The sequence below is a fragment of the Typopeltis vanoorti genome, chromosome 25 (genome assembly GCF_054136105.1).
Source record: "Typopeltis vanoorti isolate ZY-2024b chromosome 25, IOZ_Tvanoo_1.0, whole genome shotgun sequence".
In the NCBI taxonomy this organism is placed as follows: domain Eukaryota; kingdom Metazoa; phylum Arthropoda; class Arachnida; order Uropygi; family Thelyphonidae; genus Typopeltis; species Typopeltis vanoorti.
In genome coordinates, this window is record NC_143573.1 from 23,254,919 (window position 1) to 23,270,448 (window position 15,530).

At 35.3% G+C, this 15,530-nt stretch overlaps 1 protein-coding gene across 1 annotated transcript in view; it reads left to right on the forward strand.

Annotated features, from left to right (window-relative positions):
- casp (Fas associated factor casp) overlaps positions 1 to 15,530 on the forward strand; it is a 439,916-nt gene that overhangs the window by 401,580 nt on the left and 22,806 nt on the right. Inside the window, exon 17 of the mRNA XM_090414528.1 lies at positions 3,668 to 3,883. Within this exon, the coding sequence (XP_090270654.1) occupies positions 3,668 to 3,883 (216 nt within the window). The remainder of the gene's footprint in view (positions 1 to 3,667; positions 3,884 to 15,530) is intronic.

Consider the following 15,530-nt stretch of genomic DNA (forward strand, 5'->3'; position numbering starts at 1 on the left):
TCTATGAATAATTTATATTGAATGCTGTGATAAAAAAAAAAAAAAAAAAATCTGCCAGTTGCAAGGTTCATGGTGTAATGCAGTTTTTGTTTGAAAACAATAGTGCTGCAGAAATACACTGACGGGAATAAGATTTACGGCCTGAGGTAATGAGTGAGAATAAGGTTTGACACTGGTCTCATTTGCATAAAGAAGGGTGCAGCAATGTTTATGAAACTAAGCACAATGGCTGTCCAAGTGTATTGACAGATGATTTGGTGGAATGAGTGACCATGAAAATTTGTGAGAATCGTCATTTCACAATTACGGAACTTACTTTTAAATTCCTGGAAGTTGCACGATCAGTCATTCGTGAAATTGTGACAGAAAAGCTGGGTATAAGAAATTGTGTGCCGGATGGGTTCCAAAAATGATTAATGATGCACATAAGTGCCTCCATAGTGCAATTGGAAGAATGATGGTACGTTGCGCCCCTCGATTGGAAAAGGCCCAAGTTTGATTTTCGTCGTGACAGGAGGAATCTTTAAATGGTCTTTTTCAATCGAAGGTGAGTTAGCTGATCTCATATGGAGGTAGCAGGGTTTTTTCTCCTGGAAACTCAAGTTTTTCATCCCACATAGATAAATTGGCCCTTCAGAACACAATCAATTTACAGATAAAAAATACTAGTGGTGATGATAGGCGGTGGATGGCATTGATATAAATGATTGGTTGTACAGTGGATGATTGTAGTGATTAAGATGGAGAGTTATACATTGGGTGTCCTCCCACAATGAGTTTACGGACTCCTTGGAGGTGCTGTCATGAATAAAGAATAAACAACAGCCACGAGTGGAATCAGCTCAAAAATATTTGGAGCATTATGCAGCGAAGGAGATTAACTTTTTTCTCATATCATGCCTGTTGATGAAATGTGGATTTTGTACACAAATTTTGAGTTGAAATGATCAATGCAGTGGTGCCAGGCACCACTGGTGCTTGTGGTACTTGTGTGTGTGTGGGGGGGGGGGGGGGGGGAATAAAAAAGCCATTGTCTTCTGGGACTGAAAAATGGATTTTGTTCATAGATTTCCTTCAGAAGGGATGAACAATTAATGTTAATTTGTATTATGAAATGCTGAAGAAACTCAGACGAGCAATTCAGCAAATTCAAAAGTTTGGGTGGGAACTTTTCAAACCATCCACTCTACACCCCGAACCTCACACTAAGTGTGGCACACCGTTTGGCAGCTTCTATAGGAGGAGATCACCTTACTAATGCTTCTGCCTGGTATCTCCACTTGGGCCTGGCTCCCACTGAAGAGAACTCAATAAAAAAAAAAGACCCCAACGAAACTAGTCTGGGTAGTGGCCCTTCCCTTAATGCATAACATTATACATATCCGCAAGGAGATGTGTTTTGCATTATGGGAGATACCGAGATAGGAGTGTTGGTGGCTTGCTCCACCTTTGCAAGGAGTTGCCCGGTGTTGTACTACTTTACCCCAGTCCTGAAGATACTTTCAGGTGCAAACTTTGTTTGCACACGCTTGGATAAAGGATTAAACTAAATTTATTATATGACTACCTCTTGTTCCTTCATATGAAGCAGTGGCTTCCATCTCAGCACTTTGAAGATAATGAGGAACTGAAGAACAGTGTGACTCAGTGGTTGAACATGCTGGTGGTAGACTTTGATGTGGTATGAAGAAGCTTGGTACAATAATACCAAAAATGTCTGGAAGTCAGTGGTTAATATGTGGAAAAGTAAACTATAATAGGTATTTTGGGCATAATAAAACTTTTTCTTCTCTACCAATTTTTTTTTTTTTTTTTTCTTTTTAATTCTTGACCTGACCTTACTTTCTGGATGTGTCTCGTAGCTATTATATGCATTTCATCACTAAAGACATGTCTCAAATGACATCTAAGTTGTCTATAAAATAGATAATTGGCCAACTTATATATTTTACTTATAGCTCATGAGAGAGAAGACAGAGAAGTAAGCAAATTTCAAAATAAATAGAATAGCTAATTTATTAATTCTGCAAAATCATTAATATTAAATTTTGCTTATGAATGTTGCACTTGTTGCTTTTTGGAAGAATAACAATTTATATTGTTATTCTGGAAGAATAACAATGTAAATATTCTGTAACAGCAGAATGAAGAAATGAAGAACAAAAATACCGAGGGGAAAAAAAAAAACCTAAAAATAAAGCACCTATGATTTGTGAAATTCATGAACCAATCTAGACTAGTGCAAGCCTGTGTCTGCTGGCAACTTTAGTAAGGATGATGCCAAACATTGCTGTTTGCCATGTTTGGTATTATTACTTTTAGGAATTAATGTATTTGATCTAGCAACATAGATTAAGGATTTGGTCCCAGCCAGAGGCTTTTCCTCAGTCTATGATACTAGTATGAGTAGGAATATACTCTATGGCATTGTAATGGGGGGAGTAAAGCTAAGTAGATTACTAAAGGATTAAAGTAAAATAATAGTATTATACGTGAGTTAGAAAGTAAAGCATATAGGCATTTTGTAAAAAGCTCAAGCAACCACGAAAATAACTATATATATATATATATATATATATATATATCAGTGGTGTCACATGCCCATTTGGTTGAGTGCACTGTTGTGTGGCTTATGCAACCCGCGCTATAAAATTCATGTCAGTTTGACTGAATGATTGCATTTTTATCTATGTATAAAAATGTTAAGAGTTCCATAGTACATCAGTGTGCATCTTAATTAGTCCAGCGCAGTTAATTGTAACGAAATCTATGTAGAGTGGGGGACGATGTGTTTTGTTTTTAGATATATAATAAAGCAATAATAATAATTGCCGTATTCGGTTGATATTTTTGAATTACTCAAAGGTGTAAATATAATAGTAAATTTGGAAGAAGAGATGTAAGCTCTGGCAGAAGATCATGCATTTTGTAGATTGTCAACACTGTTTCACATTGTAAATATGGGCAAAAAAGTTATAAATTATTTATAGGAAATTATATATTAAAATCTTATGGATATCAGTGTTTTAAACACATCAGTTCACACTTCACATAAGCAGAACAGATGAAAACTCAGAATACAAAAGCAGCAGCTCATGACAAATGACAATGTTTAATTGAATTGGCTGTGACACAATAACCAATCACAGCCACTGATTTCTTCTATTGTCTCAGTGCACACCCTGTGTCGCATTCTGGGTGGTTTAAAACCACTGGAATGCTAAGAATTTGACCAGCTGCAGCAACCGTTTAAAAGGCTCAAAAGTGCCCGTATTTGTGACTGCACATCTGGACTATTGACGGGAATATGTGATGCGATGTTTACGTGTCAAAAAATGTCCTCTTCATGAAGCATTAGTATATTGTGATATTATAATATATTGATAGTAGTGATAATATATATATATATATATATATATAGAAAGTAAAACCAGGTTTAAAATAGCTTGGTATCTTTAACATATATATATATATATATATATATATATATATATATATATCAACCATTAAAATATATTAATTGGAGATATCTGAACTTAAATGCTGCACACTTAAATAGCCATTCATCTTAATATTCATGAACAAAGCTAAAATAATGTTAGATTTATGTTAATATATCATTAACATTTCTTAAATGGTTAGGTGACAACATGTTTCCTTATTTCAGGCTATTTGTCGTTCATTAGAGGAACAGCTACCATCAGAACCTCCAGAAATGTGTCCAGAGCCAATTAGTCACATACGTATCCGTCTGCCTACTGGTGAAATAAAGACCAGGCGATTTAAAGCATCTAGTCCTCTTAGTGTCCTCCTTATGTATGTAGCATCTCAAGGTTTTCCGCCAAACGAATATAAAGTTCTAGCCAGTTGGCCAAGAAGAGACGTATGCTATATTTCTTATTTAACTCTTCTCAAGTCACAGAAAAATTAATAAAATAAATAGTTTATTTTATTACTGTTCATTTATAGTTTCATTGAATTTACTTGAAAAATTTTAGGGTACTAGGCAGTTTGATATCCTAAAAAGAAACTCCAAAGGTCATGTTGTGCTGGACTCCTAAAGCAGTGATATCAAATTATAAGTGTAATAAAATATTAAAATGAGGATTGCTCTTTTCAAATGGTGACTGCCAGTAATCCTATATCCAACTTCAGAGAGAGAGAGTTTATAAAATCACAACATAAACAAACTGACTGAAGAATAAGAATCATCAATATCATACTGGCCTTGTGGCTTTGGTTGCAATCGTAATAATTTTTAACAGCATTCCATTCCCTTTGTAGGATAACCTATCTTTCTTTCTTTTTTTGATAATTTTGACACAGCAGATCACACTGCACAGTTATAAATTGGTAGTGGGGAGAGAAAAAAAAGTACACTTGGGATTCTCTAATCTCTTTTACCACACCCACCTGATTCATCCAGAATATCACCCTCCAACTTTTCCTTTCTTTCTTTTAAGGTTATATGTTGGTCAACATTCAAAGTGAAGAATTTATGGAGAAAAAAAGCACACATGTTGGAGTAATTACTTTACTTCTAATTATGAAAATAATACTCAATCTTTTGACCTCTCTATTGAGGTCATCATCATCAGGAAAACATAGATATGTACAGGACACAAGCTACATGACACTACACAAAAGGAAGAAGAATCTAAATGCTTTGATAATCATGCTTTGAAAATCAATATGACTAAATAAAATATATGCAAAATTAAAAATTAATTCACAAAATAAAATGAACTTTTTGTACAATCAGTATAATAATATACAAATGATTAAATAAAAGTATTTATAGCAGAACTACATTAAACAATTTCAGGAGTCCTCTCATATTAACGTTTTTTTCTGTTTGGAGTTGTTTTGGATATCACCATCCAACACAAAAACTAAGAGTCATCAGCATCCTCAGACATAGAGCCCTAACAATTTGCTGCAAAGAGCAGGTGCTGAACAAAGAAAATGAAATTAGTCAAACATTTATAAAATATGGCTGCAATAAAAAAATAGTTCACAAGATACTCCATAAAAATGCCATTAAAAGCAAAATAGATCACAAGAATTCCATAGCCATACCATACATTAGGGGCACATCAGAAAAATTAGATAGAACAATACATAAATTCAATATTAAGGCAACCTTCAAACCTCCTGCTAAATTAAAAAATATACTCAGCTCTTCCAAAGATCCTCCCCCAACCTTGCCTGCCCAGGGGTTTTTCCACCAAAATTCAGTGCACCTACCCTACATAGGGGGAACATGATGCACCACCCCAATAAGAAAAGACAAACTTAAATGCAAAATTAAATTCCACCACTATGGTAAAACAAGCCTGTCAGACCATGCACTTCAAGCATGTCACAGAATCAACTGGAAAGGCACCAAGTTCCTACACTGCACCAAAACCTGGTTTGAAAGAAAGTTCAGTGAAACCTGTGAGATACTGAAACATCATCTGAATCTAAACAAGATGATAGATTAATAATTCCAAGAATCTGGAGGGACCCTTATTCAATATAGCATCCAGAACAACTCCAAAAAGAAGAAAATCTTAACATGATGGGACTCCTGAAATTGTTTAATGTAGTTCTGTTATAAAAAGTTTATTTTATTTTGTGAATTAATTTTTAATTTTGTATATATTTTGTTACAAGACAGTGTTCAAAGATAGTATACAAGACAGTGTCCAAATCAGTTTTAACTTATATGGATCTGAGAGCTGAGTTAGAAGTAAAACATTTGACCAAAGACTAGAGACCTCCAGATATGAGAGTACTGAGAAAGATTAGGGGTGTGAACAGGTGGCATCAATGGCAATGTCATATTAAAATTGAGGAAAGAACTTGAGATTGTTATATCCAGCAATATGTTAGCAGAGCTAATCTCAGGTGGTATGGCCACTTAAATAGAATGGGAGAGAAAAGATTAGCAAAACAATTGTTCTCTGCTAAGTTGGCAGGAAAAAGATCCAGAGGAAGACTAAGATATAGGTGGATTGATATGGTAAAAAGTGCCTTAGAAGATAGAAATATAAGATCTGACAATGTTGAAGTCTTGACAGGTAATATTGATTTGGAGGAAAATTGTAGATAGGAAGTTAGTAATGATGTAAATTTTTCATGTAGTACTATCATATCCTTCAACACCCCTTGAGGGTAAATGTCAGGAATTTGATGATGATATATTTTATTTAGTCATATTTCTATTTTATTTTTATTTGAAGTTTTTTTATTTTGTTTTGTTTTTCTACCAGAGGTCAGGCTAGGGTAAATGATTAACAAAGCATTTAGATTTTTCTTCCTTTTGTGTAGTGTTATATAGCTTATGTCCTGTATATATGTATGTTTTCCTAATGATGACCTCAATACAGAGGTCGAAAGATTGAGTATTATTTTCATAATTAGAAGTAAAGGTAATTACTCCAACATGTGTGTTGTTTTTGTCTCTATAAATTCTTCACTATTAACTCTTAACTTTTCCTTGTTTGAGAAATTTGAAGAGTTGTTGTCTGAAACATTTTTTTAAGGTACTGATTCTCTGAAAATAGCCTTTTCATCTCATTTAGAAAAGCACAGTGAGGAGGAATATGAATATTCCTGTGAGGCTGTATAGAGAAGTCTTAACAGATATACCAGTGTGTGCATCTGATTAGAGGAACTTAAGTATATGATTTGTAAATTTGTTTCTTTCTTGAATGTATGTATATATAATAGCATATATGACCTCATGAGCAAATTGGGGGATAATTAACACTACAGTTGCTGATAGAAGAAATGAAGTCCCTCTTAGCAATTTATACAAGTTTAATACAGTGCACATTTTTATTTCACACTGGGAGTGTTGTAGGTACATTGGAAATAAATTAGAAGCACAATCTGTATGCTTGGTGGGCAGACTATTTATACAGAAAGAACTGCAAGAAGGTAGTGGTATAGGAAAACATTTTTTTCATCTAGTGGGATGAACAAATCTCTGAGCAACAATTGTTTTATTACATACAGTTTGCCAGTTTATTGAATGATGCAGAAGCACTCATTAACTATGCATTCAAAAAATTGCAACGTAGATCACGTGTATCTGAGATATACATTCATTACTAGTATGTGCTAAAAGGTGATAAAACTTAAAAAAAAAAAATACTGCAAATATAATACACGATGGTTTATTTATTTGCAGTTATAATCTAGAAATTATTGAACAAAGGAAAAACAACAACTAAACCAATACTATACTGACATCAGAGTTCGCGATATCTTCAGATACAATTTACTATCAAATAATACTTTCACTTTCGCATTATACTCTATCATTCTCATCATCAGACTCGAGTAACAAAATCACTAAATTTCTTCAACATCTGATGGATTATCCAATCGATATATTTTTCAATCCATTTTCAATGGTAAATAATAATAATAAAAATAATAAAAAAAAACTAAACCAATGCTATTGTTACAATGTATTTTTTAATGTTTTTTGTTGTACATGGCATGTGAGGTATCTGAATTGTTGTTCTGTAATTATCCTTAAATTGTACTTCCTTAGTTGTAATGGAAACACTACTCATACCTTTCTTTGTATGTCTACTCAGTACTTAATCTCCTTTGTACACTGTGGCTGTCGCTTAGATTGCTCACGTGTGCGAATTAGATTAACAAAGGGATTGCCTTTGTCTAGAGCTAATTCCGTTGTTACAAATATCTGGAGTTACCTCCTCGTTAGGTTCTGGAAAATTTATTTGTTATTGCTGCGCCATTCAGAATCCTTAGAATTAGAAAAGCTTCTTAATCAAGGGGTTAACTCTCACAGACACACAGTTAATCGTTCTAATAAAATACTTAGCTCAAATTTGCTAAATTTCCTGTACCAACTCTAGTTTTGCAGTTGTGGTCTCCATTAAACAATTAAATTCCACTCAGGTTCTAATTAATAAGTGGTGCATTGGATTCATTTATCAGGCAACTAGTTAGGTAAAAAGTACAAAGGTTCATTTATTATAACTTATGCAATACACTTTCATCAAATATACACTCAGCTAAGATAATCACTTTCTTAAGTTACAGAACTTAATATAACAAACTATAATTTATATAGCTGAATCTTGTCATGAGACACTGCTATCAAACCAATTAATTGTCCTTTTGTATTCTTTGATCTACAATTCCTTCCAGGCATTAATTCAATTAATGTCACATACAATTATACTGTAACATACTAATCATGATCAACATTTACAATACATTAAATTATGTTCCTGGAGCTGTAACACTTTGCTATTAGACTAAATACTAAAGTCCTGCCTCTTACATAATATGAGCTCTACTAATGAATGTTCCTGTTCACTATTATACATTAATTCTTTCTTCCACAACAAAAGAGACTAAGGTTTGTACATTACCTGATCTTTAAGACTTCTTCAGGTCTGTCCCTCAATCTTTAATTCCCATTACAGCTCACTTGTTCTTTATCCTGAGAGTCGTCTCTCCTAGGCCTGGTTTGGAGCTCGCTATCATGATTTATCTTCTCCGATGTAGACGAGAAACAGCTCTGCTTAATTTGGTCCACGCAGTCTAGCATGACGGTCAGCTTGCTTAGATTTCCTCTGCACGCTGACGAAATGCCCACACCTCGCTCGCTACTTGGTTGGTTTGCTCTGTCGAGACATTGTTCCGTTGGCCGGGTTCACCTACACATCTCCGGGCCCTCGAGTGACTGACGCTGATTCTGAACAGGAGAGCACAAGGAAGAACTGGAATCCAAGAGAAAAAGTCCCGAACTGGGGGAGCCAAGCCTTTTTATATTACACTTTAGCGGCACCCCTTCTGCGTCACACCTTTCTACCCATCACCATTCTTCTGCACGAGGTTCCATTCTTCTCTCTTCGCATCTTCCAGGAAGCTCGCGTGTGCACTGTGCTCCATGCATATGTGACTATCGTAGGCTCTGCTGCTAATCCAAGTGTCTTGCTCGCATACCTTGAACTCATAATTTTACACGCTAACATATATTTCAGAAATTATTCTTCCCTTGTTAAACATACAAAGATAGGTAATATTCCTTTACATAGAATCATTCAATGTCAAGATACAATATCTTTAAGGCTTTCCAATAATTTACAATTCTACTTATCTACAAGTATATCCTTGTTGGTGTGTTAAAGCTTGTTAAATCCTGAATGAAATATTTCTTAGTGAAATCTCTTCATTCAAGATTTAACACTATACTGACATCGGAGGTTGCAGTATTTCTCAGATACAATTTGCTATGAAATATCACACACCTTTACATAACAGGTGTTAAACCAAAACTGATCGCATAAACAGTGTGGGATATCATTCATAATATATGTGTGCATAGCTACTCATGACCTCTGAGCTATACACTGGATATGTGTAAGAATATTTATATTAAACAATTGTTTGTTTGTATGTCTGTCAGATCAGCCGTGACCTCTGCAGGGTTAAAAAATATGCAAATAATGAGTTGTTCATTACTTTATATTTCTTTAAGTACAAGGTTTTCTCCCAGAAATATGAATTCCCTATTTGTTGTGAGTGAATTATAACTAAATTAGCATAGCTTACCTTGTGGAGGAGAATGGCATCAATGCTTTTCTTCATTGTTTTATTTTGCAAGTTGATCCTAATTAATATTACTATTATTATTACTATTATTACGGGCAACTCCAGGGAGTCATTAGACTCATCGAGGGAGGCCCCAAATCATATTCATCACAACTATCTGACATTCATATAGTATCTATCATACCTCGCCTTAAACTCATTCACTGTCACAGCATCCACTACAGACTCAGGGAGCGCATTCCACTCATTCACTACTCTAAAAGTAAAGAACCCAGCTCTAACACCTTTACTAACCACACTTTTCCCCAGTTTCCATGGATGTCCCCTAGTCCTCCCACAACCAGCCCTGTTCTCAAAAATATCTTCTGAATTAATTTTATAGAAACTTTTCAGTAATTTGAATGTCTCAATCATATCTCCCCTCTTCCGCCTATCAACCAATTTTTGCAACCCACAAATCCTCGACCTGTTCTCATACGGTTCATTCCACAGACCTGCTATCATCTTGGTCACTCGCCTCTGGATCCTCTCCACCTCCTCCCCATCAAGAAGAAACGTAGGTGACCAAATCTGAGCACAGTAGTCTAGATGGGATCTTATCAAGGCTCGATAGAGAGGAACAATAACCTGCTTGTCTCTGCTTGTCAACGTATTCTTCAGCAACCAAGTGATTTGATGAGCTGTTTTGGTCACTTTTGCAATGTGTCCCCTAAATTTCAATTCCTTATCCACCAACACTCCTAAATCTCGTGCCTCATCAATTTCCTGGAGCTGGGTTCCACCAATGCAGTAAACTGCCGCCAATCTTTTCACCCCAAAATGCATAACCTTACATTTTGCCACATTAAACTGACATCCATTCTCCTTAGCCCAGACCTCCAATCTATCCAAATCATCCTGCAAAATTTTGACGTCATCTGCATTCACTATTGCCCTACCCAACTTCGCATCATCCGCAAACAAATGAACTGTTCCTCTCAGATCATTTCCTATATCATTTATGAACAAATTAAACAGCAGTGGTCCAAGAACAGATCCTTGTGGCACACCACTAGTCACAGGCTGTCTTTTAGACTCCACTCCTGAATAAACCACTCTCTGATATCTCTCCGTCAACCACCCTCCTATCCATCTCACCAACCCTATGTCCATTCCCATATGCTGCAATTTACTGATTAGAATTCCATGTGGAATCCTGTCAAAGGCCTTGGCAAGGTCCAGTAGAATCACCGTAAACCCATTACCCCTATCCAGTTCAGCCGTCACTGTGTTATAATACGTGAGCAAATTACTGAGGCATGACCTACCCTTCACAAAACTATGCTGTCCCCGATACAGTATCCCATTTTCTTCTATCCAATCTTGTATTTTCCTCTTGACTATTTTCTCTAAGACCTTGACAATGATTCCTGATATGCTAATCGGTCGGTAATTTACAACAGCAGTCTTGGAACCACCTTTATGCAGTGGAACTATTTTCTCCTCTTTCCACCCGCTCGGGACTAACCCAGACCCGAGACTCAAATTAAACAAAATGGTCAAGGGTACTGACGATTCTTTAGCTGCTTCTCGTACAACACGAGCTGGTATACCATCCAATCCCACAGATGTATTGACATTGAGGTTATGCAATAGACTACTCACCTCCACTTCATTAACCACAATTCCCATATAATCTACTGGTTTATTCGTTTCTGCAATGTCACCACCTGGATAGTCAAATAATAGTCACACCTATCAGTGGTATTAACAGTAAATTAACAGTAAGCAAATATAAAGGATTTTAACTGCTAAAACTGCTTATGTGAAATTTTCATCTGCAGATTAATAAATGTAGAAAACTCTGAAATTCCTAAAATGTGGAAATGTAGCTGAAGTAGATGATATGCAACCAGAAATAGAGGTTTTAGAGTTTTGCAACGGGTAGATTAAGCACGGTCAGAAGTTAGAATTCCAGATGATTAGAATAAAGCTCTCATACTTCCCATATGTAAAAAGGGAATAAAGCCTAATGTGAGAATTAGAGAGAAATTTCTCTACTAAGTGTTTCTGGTAAGATTATACAAGCATACTTAGAAAAAAGGCTGAAAAAAATTGTGAAAGAGAAACTTGAAGAACAAGCTGGTTTCAGGGCAAATAGAGGTCAAGATGAGATTTTCACTATTATGATAAATAGTTGAGAAATCATGGAAATATATCAGGTGACTATACTTACGTTTTGTAGATCTGCAAAAAGCATAACAAGGTGCACAGAGAAATGCTTTTTCAAAACTTATATGAATGTTTTAAGTTGACTAACAACTTAAAACATTCATACAATATGTTTAAGTTGTTAGTCAGCAGTTATAATTAAAGGAAATACAAGTTTCACGTAAAATAAGCCGTAAGACAAGGGTGCACATTATCTTCACTGTTAGTCATCATCAGTATGGATCACATTATGAAAGAAAATGGCATCGATTAGAATTGTAGATATTAAATTTAGCTTTTTGCTTTATGCATGGATGAACTCCTAAACACATCCAGTGCATATCTCCAGGAACTAAATCAAATAACAGCTGTAAAAATTTGGCATGAAAATCAGCAATAAAAAAAAAACTATGAAAATAGGCAGGAGTATAGAAAACTTCAGCTGCATTCCCAATGGAAAACTTGCAGAACAAGAAAGTATTTCAGCTATTTAGGCACAGTTTTTAGTGAAGACAGCAAATTAAATTTGGAAATAGACAACCGAATAAGAAAAGCTAGTGTGGTTGGGAGCTAGTTGATACATATATATGGAATAGGAAAAAAATTGACCAAAACACTAAACTAGCAGTGTACAAGATAGTGTTCAAACCAGCAGTTTTAAGTTGTGGATGTGAGAGTTGGGTTAGAAATAGAACACTTGATCAAAGATCTGAGAGTTAGAATTGAAGGAAGTACAGGAAGATGGTTTAATGTTAAATCTGGTGTGAGACAAGGATCTACATTATCCCCTCTGTTATTCATTATCTATATGGATCACATTATGAAGGAAAGTGGTATTAAACATGATATCAAAATTGGAGATGCTAATGTCAGCTCTTTGCTTTATGCGATGTTATACTTCTAAATAAATCCGCTACAAGTCTGCAAGATTCTCTGACTAAATTGAATAACTGTTGTAATAGATATGGTATGAAGGTCAGCAATAAAAAGACAATGAAAATAGTCAGAATCATTGAAAATGTCAACTGTGTTGTGAATGGCGAACCTGTGGAACAAGTAAAATATTTCAGCTATTTAGGCACGATTTTTAGTGAAGATGGTTAATTAAATATAGAAATAGACAACAGAATCAGCAAAGCTGGTATAGTAGGCAGTCAATTGAATAAATTCATATGGAATAAGAGAGAAATTAGTCGGAACACTAAATTAGCTTATACAAGACAGTGTTCAAACCAGTTTTAACTTGTGGATCTGAGAGCTGGGTCAGAAGTAAAACACTTGACCAAAGACTAGAGACTTCAGATATGAGAGTCCTGAGAAAGATTATAGGCGTGAACAGATGGCATCAATGGCAATATATTAAAAACGAGAAAGAACTTGACATTGTCAGCATCCAGGAATGCGTTAGCAGAGCTAATCTCAGGTGGTATGGTCACTTAAATAGAATGGGCAAAGAAAGATTAGCGAAACAAGTGTTCTCTGCCAGGTTGGCAGCAAAACGACCCAGAGGAAGACCAAGATATAGGTGGAGTGATATGGAACAAAGTGCCTTAGACGATAGAAATATAAGATCTGATAAAGTTGGAGTCTTGACAAGTAACAGACTGATTTGGAGGAAAATTGTAGATAGGAAGTTAGTAATGATGTAATTTTTTTCATGTAGTACTATCATATCCTGTACACCCCTTGAGGGTACATGGCATGAATTTGATGATGATGAGATCTGAGAGTTTTTAGTTAAATTGGCTTGAGCAGATGGCATCAATGTGAGAATCATGTTTAAATTTGAAGATATTAGGAATAAACTTGACATTGTAAGCATTCAAGCAATTCAAGATTTGTGAGAGGGCTTATCTACGGTGGTATGATCCCTTTAAAAGAATGGGAGTGGAAAGGTTAGCAAAACAGGTGTTTGATGTCTAGATGGCAGGGAAAAGATTCAGAGGAAGACCAAGATATAGGTCATTTAATTCACTCAGATATATTATAGAAGTCTGAAATATATTCTTCTTCATCCCATCAGCCCTTAAAGATAAGTAGAATCCCCTGATTAAGGGTCATGATGAATTAAACAGCCAGCACATCATTCCTCTGCTGCGTCCCAAAGGATAAGTATTTATGACTGTAAATCTATGTGTTCAAGGAGTCAGTTTGCCTGTTCTGAGGAATGAAAAAAAACCTCATATTTCTGGGAGAAAAAACACTATCTTTTTATGAGACTTGCTAACTCACTGTTTGATCGAAAAAATGTGATAAAGGTTCCTCACATCATAGATGGGATTTGAACCTGGGTCTTTCCAACCAAAGGACTCATCTATGTCAACTGAGATATGGAGGCTCTCCAAAATGTTAGAGATGACAATATTGGAATACTGACCAGTAGACTAATTTGGAGGAAAATTTTTGATAGAAAATTAATAATGATAATGCTAATCATATAGCCTGAACACTCCTTGAGGATAAATATTAGGAAATTGATTGTGATTAGTTGTAAATACTACTAATAGGTTTTATATGAACCTGAATAGCCTATCATATTATTGATGTCAGAAGAGTTTTTTTTTTTAATATAAAAACTGACCATAAATTTTTTATGTCAATTTTAGAAAGATATTGTGAAAATGTTTCATTTGGATGGTGCATGCTCAAATGTTTTGTGAGCTGCACTTGCATTTATTCAGGAATTAGGATCAGGAATTGAGAAGTGTTGGGCATGTTTGGAGAGGTTTGCAGTAATTTGCTTTAAAAACAATGTCAATATTTCCCAATTGTAGAAGTATTGTTTCTTACTGCTTCTTTTGTTATGCTTAGAATGGTATAAAGTTTGCAGGTTCACAGATTGTTATTCTTTTTATTCTATTCTTTCTTTTCTATCTGCTTTCTTCTCTACTTGAAGGATTGATAATTGTCTTCACTTAATCAGCGACATCATGTTATATTCATTTATAACTTATTTATCAATAATTTCAGATCCCATGTCTCTGGAGTCTTTAAATTCTTACAAATGAAACATTGCCAGTGTGTCCAAATTCTGACTCGTGCATGTTGTAATATTATTATTATTTATATTGGCACTCAATGGAGTCAAAAGATTCATCATAGGAGACCCCCTATATCCGTTAACACAATACCTATCATACATCTCCTTAAACCTATTCACTGTTAGGGTGCTCACAACCACCTCTGTCAATCCATTCTGCACATTCACCATTCTCCAGGTAAAGAATCTAGTCTGCACACCCTTATTAACCACACTCTTAGACAGCTTCCAGGTGTGACCCCTTGTTTTTCCCCCACTGCTCATGTATTGAAAAATTTCTTCTGTGTTAATCTTATAGTATCCCTTTAGGAAATTATAAGCGTCTCTCATATCCCTTCTCTTTCACTTGTCAGCTAAACTCTGCGACCCACACATCCTTAATCTATCCTCATAGGGAACATTCCACAGACCTGTCACCAGCTTAGTCACTCATCTCTGAATCCTCTCCACCTTCCAATCCCCAAGAAATGCAGATTACCAAATCTGTGCACAGTAGTGAACATGATGCTGAATCATAGCCTTATAAAGAGGAATAATAACTTCCCTATCTATACTTGTTAATGTATTCTTCAGCATCCAAGTAATCCTCTGAGCTATTTTGCCAGCTCTTGCAATAGTCCTTTTAATTCCAAATTTCTATCCACCATCACTAGCCTAGATCACTAGCCTCTTCAATTTCCTGTAAACTAGTATCATCAATGATATGAAGTGT